The sequence below is a fragment of the Falco cherrug genome, chromosome 3, assembly GCF_023634085.1.
Source record: "Falco cherrug isolate bFalChe1 chromosome 3, bFalChe1.pri, whole genome shotgun sequence".
NCBI lineage: Eukaryota > Metazoa > Chordata > Aves > Falconiformes > Falconidae > Falco > Falco cherrug.
In genome coordinates this window covers 40,207,765-40,224,816 of record NC_073699.1, presented here as the reverse complement: position 1 = coordinate 40,224,816, position 17,052 = coordinate 40,207,765, and the positions used below count along the sequence as shown (strand labels likewise).

At 36.5% G+C, this 17,052-nt stretch overlaps 1 protein-coding gene across 3 annotated transcripts in view; it reads left to right on the top strand.

The window, feature by feature from the left end:
* Positions 1–16,278, top strand: part of CRISPLD1 (cysteine rich secretory protein LCCL domain containing 1) — a 46,027-nt gene extending 29,749 nt beyond the window's left edge. For 2 of the 3 annotated variants that reach the window (XM_055705338.1, XM_005443182.4), the window contains 5 exons: positions 2,023–2,066; positions 2,156–2,228; positions 4,368–4,443; positions 12,671–12,801; positions 14,685–16,278. In XM_055705338.1, coding sequence (XP_055561313.1) covers positions 2,023–2,066; positions 2,156–2,228; positions 4,368–4,443; positions 12,671–12,801; positions 14,685–14,736 — 376 coding nt within the window. In that variant the 3' untranslated portion in view covers positions 14,737–16,278. Of the gene's footprint in view, positions 1–2,022; positions 2,067–2,155; positions 2,229–4,367; positions 4,444–12,670; positions 13,056–14,684 lie in introns of those variants that run through there. The other variant, XM_027811133.2, reaches the window with a different exon arrangement.
* Positions 16,279–17,052: the final 774 nt, after the last annotated feature.

The following is a 17,052-nucleotide window of genomic DNA, read 5'->3' as shown; positions in this document are numbered from 1 at the left end:
TTCAAATAAATGTGTTTTGCGGAGCTGTATGTTGCTGTCCTTATTTCTGTCTATATTTAGTATATTTATAATAGCAGTATGTGTGTAACAGTTAATGTAGGAGTAATACTGAACTGAAAGAACATAGAATTTTGCTGAGTGATGTATTTGGCTCAGGTGTGAACCCAAGGATAAAGAGATAGGTAATTGGTACAGGCTGTGTTCTCACTCTGTGCTGTGCATGCCACCTGCTACACCACTTGTCATAGTTTCTCTTTTCAGCAGATTTACCTAACCCAGAACAGAGAGAAACACTGACCAGGTAGACTAAATTCAATGAATCTGGGTAGCACTTAAGGCATTGATATCAATTTGTTCCTTTGGGTCATCTGATGATCTGACTGTGGTTTAAGTTACCCCTCCTAAAAATGAAGATGCAGACAAATATCTCTAAAGCCAGCTTTCTAACAAACATAGGAGTAGTTAAACTGTAGAAAGTTTTCGGACTAGAGGGAACTGATTTCCTGTCACTTGAAATCTCTGTGTTTCTGTGCCATATGAGACATAACTATGAGTGTCCAGTCTACAGAGTGTGTTTAGGACCTGTCTTCTGAGAATTGGAATTCAGAGTGAGGTATTAACACTTGGTTTTCTTACTATGGGCATGGGTAACTGTATCATTGCTGAACAGTAATGGCCAATGGGTTTGGTTTTGTGATTCAGAGGTTGTAAAAAAAAAATAAAAATTATGTTATAGAGAAAAGACTTAAAGGACCAAATCTATACCTTCCAATCTACAACCAATATTTGAAGAAACTCCTGTCAACTATGTGTGTGTGCAGGTGACATAATTGTTCATTAACATCGTATAGTATTTCGGACATCACCTTTCAGAGTGAATTTACAACGTATTGTGATCAGACATCAGCTTCATAAGTCAGTCTATAAAAATCAAAGTCTTTGGGCTAAATAAAGATGATTTACCAAAGTTTCAATCTTCATAAGGTCCATCAATAAGGCTAAGGATACCTTGCAGCTACCTGACTCACCAGTGTCTAGATGGAGCCTTGCATAAACTACGTACCTATTGAATGAACAGATGAAATGCAGCGCATCTCACTCAAGTGCATATTGCAAAACAGAAAGACAGAAAATGGAATGTCAGTGCAACATACAGCAAACTTCCTAATCTTCAGCTCCTTTGATTTATAAACAAAATTGCTAATACAGATGTTTTTTCACCTGGTGCATTTTTGTCATGAGTAGGGAATAGGGAATAATTTCCTTGGATTTTTTTAAAATAGTAAATAACTTCATGAGTGCCAAAAGGATCATTGGCCTCTTTGTTACAGATGAAAAATGCTAGTCTCAGAGCCATATCCAATGAATTAAAAGAGGAGGAAAATAGGTGATAGAGAGGAATAAAATAGAAGAGTTGATCAATTGCAATGTAACAACAGAATGCATATACCTGACTTCATATAATAAGAAACGGATACATCTGGGTACCGTTTGATTACCAAGAAACGCAGACTTTTACATGTTATACTGGCTTTTTAGTGATACTGGTCATAATTTAACATGGATACAAGATACAAAAGTGAAATAAATGAAATTTTTCAAAAAGGCTGCCAGGAGAAACTCTTTTCAGTGTTGGAGCTGTTTGTAGGAAGGAATCTTTAGGGGGAAGTGGATGATCTCTTCTGGTATGTGGATGCTTCTGAGCAAGCACAGGTTTTGGTTGCTGCATTTTGAGGGACAAATTGCATGATTTGTTCCTAACACACTTACTCCGTAGTGAATTTAATTACTGAAAGAGTTTACCACGCACACCTGTTTCTCAAACAGGTTCACTGGGACTGCAAAGTAAATGTGTCATTGCAATAGATTCACAGCTGGGGAGAGGGGATGCCGTGAGTAAAAATTTGACTGGGGATAACGCCTTGAGTTTATTTCTAGATTCTCTAACAAAAAAATTCGTGTAGCTAAAAGAAATCACTGAGAGATGTTATTTACTGATTATTTCTATTGTTTCTTCTTCAGAAAATACCAGTCTGCTAACTCCTTCACTGTGTCTAAAGTAACAGGTTAGCATTTGTTTCTTATAAACCCAGTACTACTTTGAGTTGTTTCTTCTCAATAGCACACATTTATTTGTTTCTGTTTTACTTTTCAGTTCAAGCTATCACCTGTGAAACAACAGTGGAACAACTTTGCCCATTTAAAAAACCAGCCTCACACTGTCCAAGGTAAAATTCTTTGACTTTTATTAATCTAAAGTGCTGCCATATTTCCTGTCAGTTACTAATTATCTGTAGTTGTCATTGATGAAGGTGACAGCAGTAGCTGGAAAAGTGAAGTGAGAAATGTTTTACTGGTATTTCAGTCTTTGATCTAAGTAGAAGGCCAGGTAGGTAAAGATGATCTACAGGCTTTTTCATTATGAGAATCTCACTTTCTTTTACCCATACAGATAGATCCCTTGGCAAATCTTAGCGAAATCATTGTTAGTTAGACTATAGACTATGAAGAAAAATGCATTTTTATTTTTCATTGTCCACTACTGTATGTATGCATCTTGGGCAAAATACACTTTATTTAAGTTTATTTACTAGTAAAACAGATACAATAAAAGAATATGGTACAGATAACTTTCGTATAAGTTATTGACTTGTTTTTTCTGGAGTTTTCTGGAATTCTGGAGGACAGAGTGAGCAAATACGTTTGCAAAAAAATTGAAGTATGTATGGTTAAGGTAAGGTAGGGTGTGGTCCGCAGGTCAGTTAACAGCTTTAAATATATGGGCCATTTCTCTGAAGCCTGCATTTTAACCCTTTAAAGGAGCCTGTGCCACAGTATTTTGAGGAAGGAAATTGGTAACAGTTCTTAAAACCATAGATGAGTCAAAGGTAAATACACTGCAGCATGATTTACCGCAAACTGAGCTGGAGATATCCACAAGATTACTTTCATAGCAATCCTACAGCCAATGCAGGAAGCAAGTACAAAGCCAGAACTGTTAGGAAAACATCCCTTCATGTAGCACTTGGGTCCGTGGACTTGTTTGGTGTTAGGTTATAACTTCTGGCTTTCTAGCTGGAAGATGTGAACTAAGCGAAGGAGTGGAATGCAGAAATGGGTGGGAACAATCTCATACTTCTTTTTTTTCTCTCTTCATTATGAAAAAATAAAACTAGCTGTATTAAGAGAAAAAAAGGGTCTGTATTTAAGAAAATTTAAAAATGAAAATAAGGTTAAAAATGACTGATTAATTCTGATGCAGCAACATAACATCACAACAGCAGTGATTCATTCAAGATACTGTGCATGCTTTTAAATCTGAAAATGTAGTCTCGGGAGTTACAAGCAGTAGTCAGCTATGGTATTGATTGCACAACCTCATTTTTTCCTCTCATGCCCTAATCATAAATCAGCAGGTCTTCAAAAGGCCTCTTTGACATCTTGCTTCCTTCAGACAAAAGTCTCTTTCCTAGCTGCATCAGCCTGTTTGAATTACCCATCTGGTACAACTGTAGCATGCCCAAGTGGTGTGACATGCTGAGTATTGATTGGAACATGGATAGCATCCCGGACAAGAACGCTTGCCCAGGGCTGCCCCGTGTAGGGTGTCTTCAAAGCCATTAGGGCATGACCCATTTTATAAATGAAACGGCCCAGAATAGACCTAGAGGTGACTGACACTTCTTCCTTGTAGCATATTGCAATTACCAAATAAGATGCTTGACACCTTCTATACTACTGTTAGCTTCCCACATGGTTTTCTGTGCATCTTGGAGCTGTAGCAGCCATGAATCACAGAGAGTTTTTCTCAAAGGCTAACAAAACGCAGTTGAATAAAGACAATCTGTTTCAGTGGCTTTCTGATCTCCTAGTATCAGCTAGGAATCTCATTACTTTCCAGAGTCTTTCATTTCAGCCACAGATGCCAAGTGCTGACCCTCACTGTAAGTTTCTAAATTGGCTTGCATCACCAGGTCATCAGGATCATAGCAGGTCCTCATTCAGATCTGCCTCCTGAGAAGGCATTCAGCTGTATGGTTTGTTCAGGGTGGTGTAGAAACATAATAATATGAGAGTAAAGAGTCTTTCTCACTGGCTTTTCCAGTGGTCTCACATTCATTGAACAAGAATACCATCTGCTTATCCGAAGGGAAGAAGACCAGACCTGTTGCAACAACTTACATCAGTAATGCTTTCACTCATTTTGTCAAAGCCTTAAAAACTGACAGCCTTTTAGTATCGGTATAGACTCATATGTATGCATCATCTACTTGATTTATACTCGATAATGCTGATGCTGAATATGATATAGTAATACTCTGATACCATTTTTCCTAACTGTGTGCGATTTATTTTTGATATTCCAGGGTGTATTGTCCTCACAACTGTATGCAGGCAAATCCGCACTATGCTCGTGTAATTGGAACACGAATTTATTCTGATGTAAGTATGGTAATTTACTTTGCATTATATCATGAAATACAAATTCTGTGAAAACCTATAACATATAGTAAGATATAATATAGATATCCAGTTTTTCTCTATATGCTGATGTTTTACAGTCTTTTGAAAAGTTCTTTTTCAGAGGCTCCCATTTAAATTAGTAGTACTCGGCTGCTAAAGATACAGAAAGTTATTTGAAAACTTGGTGAAAACTTCAATAGGCTCAGGGCCCATATTTTCAATTTTTTATCAAAATTCCCACAGATTTCTTCTGTATTCACAGTGTGTTCTCATTTAAACCCTTGCTCTTTAGATCCTGATGCCACCATAACTTGTGACAGATTAAACTAAACAGAAAAAATTATTCTGAAAATAAATGCCCACAGTCTCTTTATTTTTGATATTTCTTATCTGTGTAGATAGCTAAATATTTGCAGCAGGATTTTGATATATTTGTGTAAAGTATCTCACATTGTCATATTATTTTAACAGACTGCTGTTGGGGTGGGGGGTGGTGTTGCTTTGTTTCCTAGTCAGCTTTCTTTTCCTGTCTTTTCTACATCATGTTTAGTTCTGAAGTGGGTAAAAAGGATGAAGAGAGAGTTCTTCTTTATCTTCTCCTTTGTCATCTCTCTATGGAGAAGCTAGGATGCTGGCAACCAGCTGGGTCAGATGACTGTTTTTACTACTTATCAGCACATGGAAATGTGTGAAAATAATACGCAAATATTTACTCATCATTATTTTGAAACTAACTAATACCCATCAGATTCCCTGAGTAACCCGTCCTGAAAATACTCTTGTCTGTAAGTAGTGTTGCATGTGTGAGAGGTACTTCCAGTTCAGGCAGGTAATTGATTTGTGCATGAGTTCTTCATGTGTCTAAGAAGGGCAGTGAAAATAGGTTCAATGAAAGTCCGTTTGGTGGAAGACAATTTTCTTTCAGTTCTACGATTGCAAGCAAAACCAACATTTCTCAGTGAGTTAGAAAAGACTTTTCTGTAGGAGAAAGAACAATTTCTGTTTAACTCACACGGGAGATCATCCCAGAATATGTATTTGCTTTGATTGGAGAAGTCCCAGATAACTTTAATTAATATTATAGGGCTATGCTTTAAAATTATTTTAGTTGTACCATCTCATTATTCATCTCCATTGTATAGAAATGTGTGCAGCCATACTGCTTTTAGGAAAAAATGGACATAAATACAGGTAAGAAACCAGGGATGGGAGTCTTCTTAGCAACTTCAGGTGCTGTCAGGGTAGGTATCTACTATCTACAACAGCATATAGTTGTAAAGGAGATAAATAGGCATCTGCAGAGTGGAATTCATTTGACCTTTTCAGTGTCCACCTCCGTATGAGATGAATTGCCTATACAGAGATGTCTATTCCTCTCCATTTCCTGCAGAAGGGTCCTAGGGCATCTAGCTCAGATGTAGACAGATATGTCCTACCTATATTTGTACAGATGTTCCCATCAATGGTATCAGCATTATGCGATTTTCTACAGTGTTCCTTTGATGCTAACCTTTAAATTATTTTATAACTAAGATACTTTAAATTGATATTTTCACTAAATAATAGGATTGGTTATTTTGTGCATTATAGTGTAGTTTCAGGTGAAGTATTTATAGAGAATAACCCCTTTTGCAATTTTTCATGTATTCACAGGCAAATTTTTTCATAGATACAGATAATTCATTTGGCTACTTCTCATAGCAAAATGTATTTGAAATTGCAGTTCATGATCTACTTGGCTGATTCCACAAATCAGATGGGGCTTTTGTGACATTGTGCAAATTCTTTCGTTTCCAGAATGCATATATATGTATATGGATGTATGCATATATGCACATGACTGTTTACTTGCACTATGGCTTAGGCCACTTCCATTCAGTAAATTAAGAAGATTTTGTAGAAATATTAAGAAGATTTTGTAGAAATATTAAGAAGAAAAAGCAAATAGCATTAATAGATGCCACTAATGCAAAAAATACATGTTTACAAAACCATTTTTGTAGTATTCATGAGAATCTAGTTAAACCGTTCCTCTTCTGGCTTTGATCTGATCAGACGTTCATTCTTAAACTCATTTCATATTTTACGGTGGTATCTTTTCCTCCCTGATCCTGAGAAAGGTTATTCTCTGGTTTATCAGTAGTGCCCCAGAATTTTTACTCTTTTTTTTCTTCCCATTCTTTTTTTCCTTTGATGTTGCAATGACTATCCCTAACTCAATTGAAACAAAACTCCCCATTATTTCATCCACCGTTCCTCCAGTCTGCTAGCTATTGTCTCTTTGTCTGTGGCAGATAAATCACAGCCATGGTTCATACAGCCAACATCTATAAACTTGTGTTTGTGTTCATGTAATACCCATCCCTCTGTGCTCTATACCTTCTATTTTTCAGTTGATCTCCTTTTGTTTCACTTGTCTTGTTGATGTCCTTTTGTTTCACTTGTCTTGAGGTAGATTGCAACAAAAGCATCTCTTATTCTGAGTTTATGGTACAATTAGTTTCTTTTCTGAAGAGAGCTATTATGGTGTGAATAAGAACTATAGTATGTGGTGTTCTCAGCAGAGAGAAATATAAATTACTCATTCTTTATATGGACCAAACGCATTGCTACCTTTATGCTTTGTCTCCCTGGTGGCCCCACTGCTGAGAGTTTCCACCTGGTAATGCTTTGTCTTCTTGGCAGACCAGGAAAAAAAGAAAGTTTCCTTCTACCTCGTGCTGAAGAGTTGGTTCCACCTTTCAACTTTGGTTTTGTCTAAAACTTTTTGAGTCTTATTTCTGGAATTTCAGAATCATGTGATATTGACAAAGCATTTTAACAATATATGTATTTTTAAAACACTTTCCAATATGACCTCATTTATGAAATAAAAATCTTCCCAAGAACTGAACCATGTCAGGACCAATGTGATTGTCTGAACTCTGTTGGAGATGATGTTGCAGTACCAGCCTGGACAGAGATTGTCCTTTGTTGTTGCTGTTAGTCCCTGGCTTATCAAGGTACCAAAATAACAAACATTTTCGTAGAAGGAGAAGCTACGATAGTTCAGCTGAAAATTCGTTCACCTGCAGATTTTTTTGGTAACGTTTTATTTTAATGGACACACATTAGATGTGTATATGATAGAAGTTCTTAACTACATTCCAGTTGTCTTATAAGAATTTCTGAAGAGTTTAAGGTTTATATTTATCCTGTTGTTTTCACAGTAGGCAGCATTTTGCCAAAGACAATCTCTTACTGGTAGTGACTACATTATGGGTGTTGATTGAGCAATTCTAGAAAAAACCTGAGACTCCTTTTGGGGGCTAGAAAGGAACAAAGGTCTTTTATCTAAAGAATTTGATGGAGTTGTATAATTTCATGCCATGTGAGGACTTTGGCTATATCAATTTTTCCTTTCAGTAACCATATATGGAAATATATCCCTAATACTATAATATAATAATATAACCTAATATAATGTATCCCTAATATCCCTAATACAATTCTGCAAAATTACTCATAATTTTCTGCTGTGGTAAAATATAAACAATGCAATGTAAAAAAGCTATTAAATAGTTCTATAATCCTGTGATGGTGAGGGAGAGACATTTGTGGTTAAAATGCCTTTGTAGAGTACTGCTGTGCTGTGGTAGATACTTGGTATTTTTCCGAGTAGCTGAAAAGGGAAAATAATTAAGCAACCTGGTATTCAGATCCTATGACCTGTTAAATAGTAATGAATTTTGGAGGGTTCAAAGCACAGCAAAAAGCAGGGTCATATAATGCTGTATGAAATGTTTATGTTAACTTAAAAATACTGCCTTATATATCCTTTGGAATGAGTTAATGAAAATTAAGAAACAAACACAAATCTCTGATGAAGACTTCCAGAAAGTGGCATAAGTCTGCTTATGTAAAATACTGATAATATGCTGAAATTTGTGATAGATCTGAGTGTTAAATCCTGTTCTGCTTAAATCAACAGGACGTTCACCTTAGCAGTTCAAGGAAGTGTGGTCAGAATGGCATAATATTATTAAGTATAGGAAATATTGTGGTATCAGTACTGGAATCTGATTTCATTTAGGTGAAGATTGCCAAGCCAATGAGAAGTTCTTGAAAGCTCAAAGCAGATAATACTTTATCAAAAAAATTATATTCCACATATATTGATAAAACTATATGCTTTTATTCATCTCTATTCTTACAAGCTAGTTCATAGTTAGGATTTTATACTCCTTTAATTGTTTATATATTTAAAAAGTATGCACATTTGTTCTCCAGTCTCATCTGGAAAACAGCATTAGAATATCAGGTTATTTTTCATCTGACAATAGCCTCTGGGTTGGCCTCATCAACCCCATTCTTCTGACCTCACCTTTTTCACGTCTCCTGTATAAGCTTCTTGCCTTTAGCTTTAAAAACGTTTTGTGTTAGCCTAGCTGTACTTCATTGATCCAGAAACGAACTGTGGTATCAACCCTGTCAATGAACCCATCCTTTACTGGAGATAGTTTCCAACAAGTAGTCAGCCTCCTCTGTCAAAGTTTTCATCCTTTGACTTTTCCTTCCTTTTAAACTTGACTAGAAACTTCCAAATGACATTGGAACAACTAGTAATAGCTACCTTCAAATGTAATTATGAAGGTAACTACCTATCTCATGACGTACACAAAATGTAGCATTTTGTTTACTATTACAGAGGTGAAAAGCTTTGATATTTCTTTTCCCCAATTATACTTATAGCTTTTTTTTATGTCTCCAATGTGAACTGAAACAAAGTTGCTATATTATGTTACTAATAATTAATAGCGTTCTTCTAGTTCTTCACTGTAGTTAATTGCTTGTAAACCTCATCTTTTGTTTCTTTAGACTGTTATCCTGTATTGCAGAAGGTATTTTTCCCCCTGTATGTTTGAAATTGCACATGATGAGTCTGTTCTTGAGTTACTCTCATAGTGTGAGTACATAAAGGATGCTATAATTCTAAAAATAAGGGAACTGCTGGTGTTCAGGATATAATAAAAGTCTTTCAGCCTTGGAAGGAGGAGAAAAAGTACAGATGAACATAAATGACATCCCTTCTGGCATGTTCAAAAACTGCAGCCAGCAGTTTAAAAAAAAAAAAAAACCCTAAACCATCTTTGCAAAAGATTCTTTGCATAAACAATTTCAAATCTTTACTCCTAGGAATATTGTAACATTAAAAGACAAACTATAAACAGTGAAACTGGCAAGTTCTGTGCTTGGAATGAGAGTAGGAAAATCATTGCTATTTTAAATTTGTGATTTTATAATATTGAGATTACAGAATAACTATGGTAACAGATATAAATTATTCCCATTATAACTGGAAGAAATGCAATTCTTGTTTAAATAGTGGTCTGTGTGACCAGCTATTGATATTTCTGTTGGCTATGTCTTTAAGATTGGATGTGGAGAGACCTATTTCAGTGAAGACTTTTTCCACAAAACAAGTTGGCTGTAAGTGGAGATTCACTGTAGCTGGAAGTACATTTTGCTGTGCTGTGTATTGAAGATAAGGACCTACATTCTTGAGTGTCTAAGAAGTTTCATTCTTTTGGCGATTAATTTTTTAAATGCTGAAAGAATAGTAGATGACTGCAAGTTTACATCAATTATTTAGAAGAACATTATCAAGATTGTCACTGAGCAATCCTTCTGTGGATATTATTTATGCTACATAGGTTCATGAGAGGAATTAGTGGCCAGAGAATGTAGGTTTCGGTCAGATGAAACTGCTGTTAACTTCAGAGAGAATTTTCACAGGATCATAGAGTCATAGAATACTACGTTGAAAGGGACCTCAAGGATCATCTGGTCCAACCTTTCTAGGCAAAAGCATGGTCTAGACTAGATGGCCCAGCACCTTGTCCGGCTGAATCTTAAAAGTGTCCAGTGTTGGAGAATCCACTACTTCCCTGGGGAAATTATTTTAATGGCTGATTGTTAGTGTGAAAAATTTTCCTCTTGTGTTCTGTCGAAATCTCCCCAGGAGTAACTTGTACCCATTATCCCTCATCTTTCCTATGTGACTCCTTGTAAAAAGAGAGTCTCCATCTTTTTTGTAGCCACCCTTTAAATACTTAATTGTGGTAAGATCTCCCCTAAGCCGTCTTTTCTCAAAGCTGAACAAGTTCTCTCAGCCTTTCCTCATATGGCAGGTTCCCAGTCCTTTGATCATCTTTGTGGCCCTTCCCTGGACCCTCTTCAGCCTGTCTATGTCTTTTTTGTATATTGGGGACCAAAACTGAACACAGTATTCCAGCTGTGGCCTGACGACTGCTGAGCAGAGTGGGATAACGACTTCTTTATCTCTACTGGTGATGTCCTTGTTGATGAAACCCAGCATCCTGTCAGTTTTCTTCGCTGCAGCAGCACACTTCACTCCTATTGAGATTGTTGTCCACCAGGACCCCCAGGTCTCTATTCCAGAAAGCTGCATTGCATTCCAGCTGGGGAGATCCCAGTCAGTGCTGCACTCCTGGATTATGTTTTCCCAGGTGCAAGACCTTACACTTGTCCTTGTTGAACGTCATAAGGTTCTTGTTAGCTCACTCTTTCAGCCTTCCGGCAGGGTGGCTCTCCTTTCCAAAGTGTCTAATTCCTCACTCATTTTGGTATCATCAGCAAACTTCATCAGGGTACACTTGATCCCATCATCCAGATCACTTACAAAGATATTAAACAGCATTGGATTCAATATCAATCCCTGGGGGTCCCCACTTGTGGCAAGTTTCCAGTTTGAAGAGGAGCTGTTTACCACCACCCTCTGGGTGCAGGCAGCCATCCAGTTCCCCACCTGCTGCACAGACCACTTGTCTAGACCATAATGCGGCAGTTTCTCTAGGAGGAGGCTGTGGGAAACTGTTAGCGAAAGCCTTGGAGAAATCCAGGTAGACAATGTCCACCCCTCACCCTACATCAACTGAGCAGGTTACTTTGTCATAGAAGGTGGTCAGGTTTGTCAAGCATGATTTGCCCTTGGTGAATCCATGCTGACTTTTCCCAATCACACGCTGCATTTGATTTGTGATAGCCCCCAAGAGGATTTGTTGCGTAACTTTCCCAGGGTCTGAAGTAAGACTGATGGTTCTGTAATTTCCTGGATCCTCCATTAAGCCTTTCTTGTAGACGGGAGTGATATTAGCTTTCTTCCTGTCATCTGGTATGTCCCCCTGATCTTTGTGACTTCTCAAAGATTATGGAGAGCGGCCTCACGATGATAGCGGTTAGCTCTCTTAACACCCTCTGGTGGATATTGTCAGGGCTCATCGATTGGTAGCGGTCAAACTCCTTTAATAGTTCACATGCCAACTCCTCCTTCATTGACAGTGAGTCTGTGTTTGTGTCTGCCTGGATTTTTGTTCTTTAAGGCCTGGGGTCTAACAGTGCTGTGTAATTTTGGCTGTGTAAAGTCTATGGAATTAGATCTTGATTTAAAAATTCTTCTTTTGAAGCAATTGGAGAGTCTTCACCTTCTGACTCTATTTCCTCACTCAGAGTGGAGGAGCTAAAGCCATTAGTCTGCCATTAATCATCTGTCATATCCAGGGAATGATTTTAGACCTCTGTCTCCTGTTTGATGCTCACATTATGCCTTTAATCTAATTAGCTTTTAGTATTTGCCATGCCTGGATAGGAAATTGTGATGTTCCCTTTGAACGTGGATCATTTCACTGCTGTTTGAGGTCTTGCACCTAGAGATGGAAGTACTGCATCTATCCCTCATCTTTGGGGTAGGACATCATCCTAGAAATGTATGAGTGCATGTGCCTTTGCTGTTCTACAGTTCCCCTGTTTGGCTCTGGCTGGAGATTGAACTGAATCTCCTGATCTATAATTGACTAAAGTTTGGGTTTTACTACCTCTGCTTTTGAAGTGAAGGCTGATAGAGCCTTTCATTTTGAAAGGCTCAAGAATTCAAACAGGTTCTTTGACCTGAAATAACCTGAAATAAATAATTTTGGGGTCATGGCGCAGGAGATCTTTGAAGAGGTGGTGTCTGTATTCCTATAGAGTGGCCTAATTCCTATGAAAAGAATTCAAATACTGTAAGATTAATAAAACTAGTCATGCGTTAAATATAATTACTGTATGTTTTCTAGAACTTGGTTCAAATGTCTGTATTAGTTTTCTTTTAAACAATTTTGAAATGAAAGGATGAATGAAAACTAATCTTTTCCTTGTTCTTTCTTAGATATCCAGTATCTGCCGGGCAGCAGTACATGCTGGTGTAGTCCGCAACCAGGGTGGTTATGTTGATGTCATGCCAGTAGACAAAAGGAAGGTGTACATTGCTTCCTTTCAAAATGGGATATACTCAGAAAGGTACAGAGCCCAATTTCAAAGATTACACCCTTCACCTCTAATAAGATTTACAGTGCCTTGCACTGTGTCTGTTTGTACCTGGGGCAGTGCTAGAAGCCAAACAAATAGACCAATATATATGGGTGATTTACAGAGCTTGTGTAACAGCTGTGGTGACTTTGGAGAAGCTGTGGTACCAGAGCTGCCTGCCTCCTCTAAGCTCATAAATCATTACTCTAAAAAGCTGCTTATGAAATAAAATAACTCTCTTGTTTACTTTGCTGGTTCTGTTGCAACTAACACAATATTTGATAAGAAAATTCCCTTTGCTTTCTTTGGGATTTTTTAAAAATTACATTATTGATTTATTCCGTCCAAGTGAGAGGTTCTGCAATATGCGGGTACTTGTAGCTGGTGCAGGTTCATTGGTTCATGATGAAATGTTCATTACTGATTGACAAGATATCAAGCCAGTGAACCTGGATCATAAATAGTGTTCACAAACTTGAAAATTCACAACTGTTAAAACATATTTTTAAAATTTTTTTAATGGTTTGATTTTTTAAACTTTTTCTGAAAGACATGGATATGCTTTGAAATTTCATTTAGCTGTATTCAGTGTATTCATGTGTTCTATGATGATAACAAATGGCTGAATGTTGCAGATTAAATTTAATCCCTGAAAGAATTCTCCAGGTTCTAAAGGAAGAAGGAAAAATTACCTTAAAAAAATCTTGTTCCAGTCTTTTAGTCCTGCAAATGTTTGTTACCTCTAAAACCATAGGCTTTTCAATAAATTTGACTGGGAAAAACCTCCAAAAGTTTCTGTAGAGAACTTGGAAGTAGGAAAAGTTAGAGTATTTTTTTCTTATTTTTAATTAGGCGTGGGGGTATGTCTTGCCTCTTTCCTTCAAACCTTTCAACATACCTGGAAACTTGTAAAATACAGATTTCCTTTGCTTAGTGGATGGATTAATTTACATATTCTTTGGCCTTTCCCCATGACCACCCAGTTTCTTCAGAAAGAGTGCTTCCTGACTGATACTTTTGTTCCCCATATAGATCTGCTCACTGACTAGAGGTAGAACCAGGAAGAGTGTTGAAAATGTAATCATTATTTCTCTTTTACCGTGGTAAAGTATGGAAGGACAGCAGTCTGGAAAAGAGTCCCATGCAAGTTATCTGTGAAGCAGATGACCAGTTGTAGCGCCATCGTAGGCAACCTGCTTCATTGTGCCCACCCTTAATTTCACCTCCACGTCCCTTTCCTTCCCAGATACGCCTCAGGCAGGGTTTGCAAAAGAGAAGACAATGGGGCCATTAAATATGACATCCTAGTGCAGTTCATAAGACAAAAATATTTATTCTAACAAAATTTCATTGCAGTTGGGTATTTTTGTTTCATTTCTTTTGAAGCCAGATATTGATCCATTCAGAAAGCATTTCCTCTGTTTTTGTAAAATATGAATTCTCTTTAGAAATCTATTCATTAGCATACAAGCAACTAACAAACAAGTGATCTGCTGTGCGTGCAAGTTCTGTCCAAATATAGTTATTAGAAGAGCGAGCATAAGATGCATGCTTTCTCTTTTTCCTAAAAACTTTTTCTACTATTTTGCTTCAACAGAGCTTTCTTCTTTAAACCAGAATCCCTCATCACAAAGGATTACTTGATTTTTTTTATTGTATGATATGTTCCTAATAAGCTGCTTGGAAGAAAAATTGATCTGAAGTTTTATGTAATTTTTATTTCTAACAGGTTTTTTTTAAAAAAAAGTCTAGTTAGTTATGAGTAGACACAAGAAATGTTGCAGGATCCTAGAATTGTGTTTAACAGTTCAAAGAAGTTGTCATTGGACTGTTGCAGCCTTAAAAATAACATCAAGAATGTTTTTATGTTTCAGTTTACAGAATCCTCCAGGAAGCAAGGCATTCAGAGTATTTGCTGTTGTTTGAGTCTAGCAAGTAAAATGTAAAACAGGCAAGTGAAACGATAGCACTTGGAAGAGAATAATAAAGGCCATTTCTTATAATTCCTAAAATGTGTATAAAGCTGTAACATTACTGTACAGAAGATGTATACTGCTTTCCACCAAAAAGTTTAAATTACATATATATCTTAATGAAAAAATCTGTAAAAGTAAACATGGGAGAAAAATTCATTTGAAAATCTATAATGATATATAACAGTATTTTGAATCCTGTGTTAAATATTGCTATATTTTCTTAGCAGTTACTCCTATACAGTTAATTCAAAGCTCATAAATGTTCTTTGTTTTCTTCATCTGAATATGTTATTGTATGGTGCTTTATATATGCCACTAACAGTAACCTTAAAACTAGACCATAGGGAGGCCTGGATTTTTATTTCCAGTGTACATAAAAGAAGCCATCCTAATAATTCAATAAAATAAATCATGCCTTAAAGTGAAATTACAATAGATATAACTTCTTGATGATTTGCAGTAGCATTAGCCATGCAAGCATAAATTAAGAGCTAGACTGTTTTTAATTTCATACTAATCATAACACGTACAAATACATATTTTGAAATAAAATAGAAAATTTAAAATATAGGGAAGTCCTGGGTCATATTAGCATGTTTTCCTCTAATTTAAGAGACTGGGCAATTTATGTTTATTATTTCTTAAATATGTTGATGAAATGTTTATTGGATGCTGCTAAGCTCTTTAGTTTGAATAACCAATTCATTATGGCCTAGTCCTTCACAGATATCCAGCTGTCTTGGGATGGGTGAGTGAGAGATAGACGTATGTAACTTTGAAGGGTCTGATAAAATTTTTGTATTGAGTAGTGGAGTAACCTGAAATTAAGGAATAAGCCATCAGTTCTGCAATGTAATTCTGCACATACTCATGCTTTATTTTTGCCATGTGACTCCTTCAATTTACCTAAATTGGTTTTCAGCAGAAGTGTAGACTTGTAAACATACATAAAAATTTGCAAGCTTGAGACCTTAAGCTGTACATGGTATCCATATACTATACATCAATTACATTAATATGAGGGTAAATGTTTAAAAAAAACCTTAAAGAAAATGGTAACAAAGGTTAACTTTGCTCCTCATGACCTGGCAAATACTCCTGCAGGCCAGGAAGTATAGTGGTACGGAGCCCAGTGACAAGTATGTCATTTGTTGCTTCACTATTTTTAAAAATTCATTTATGGTGAACAGCCTTGTGCATTAATTTTACCATATTATGGTATATGAAGAACATGTAGTGGTGATACTATGTTTCTTTCTATGAAAAGTGTATTGGTGCTTTAAGACTGAAAAGCTGTTAAAACTTTATTTTTGGTATATTTTGTTTCTGTTGTTGAATTTATTTCCTTCCAACTTGTAAACTTACTTGTATTCTTCATATTTCAGAATACTCTATTCTTCCTTCCATTTTGCTACATGTACTACCTCATGTAGTTAGGCAAGCTTTGTTAGTTTTTTTAATCTGTTTTGAATAAAATTAATTTACATCGTAAGAGTACCTTTGACAGCCTTTATTTTTTAATTGTTTGCCCTGCCTCAAGAAGACAAAAATAACAGCCACACAAAATTTCCATTTGTTTTTTTGTTTTTTTTTTTTTTTCTTACTGACCTAAACATTGCAAGTGTAGAACCAAGCAGTAGACAATAGTCTGAGGTCTAAAAGCTGTAAAGGCAATTAAAGCACACAGCTTCCATTAATTGCTTTGGGAGTTTTATGAATAAATCTTATGGTCTTTTTTTTTAAGTTCTGACCAGGGTCTTTGGGAACAGATTGCTGCCTCATTTTAATGGGGCATTCTGTGTCAGGAAGTGATTGCAAAACAGCCACTACCTTTTATTCAGTACAACTCTTTGCTGTTGTGATAAATGTGTTCTAGTGTGAACGTTCCTAGCTACATTTGTTGGAAACAAGCAGATTTTTGTATTACACATTCTTTTTTTCACTCATAAGACTAATGGCCAACTTGGGAGTGCCATTTGGGAAATCTTTTTAATTGATGAGGGAGACAAAGAGTGTTTGATGTATAACCCCTTTTTTTGCAGGTGGTGGCAGGGGCCATTGAAAGAAGCTTTATATAGATTTTGCAAATACCAGCATTAACCATTTTTCAGAGTTGAAACCAAAGTGCAAATAGAATTTGACTGTGATGCGTCTCCAAGTCACTTAAAGGCTTGAGATGGACTTGCACCGCCTTTCCTTAAAAGCACCAAAACAGCAGCACTTTCTGTGTTTCTAGCCTGGCAATACCTACAGCTGGGGTTATCAG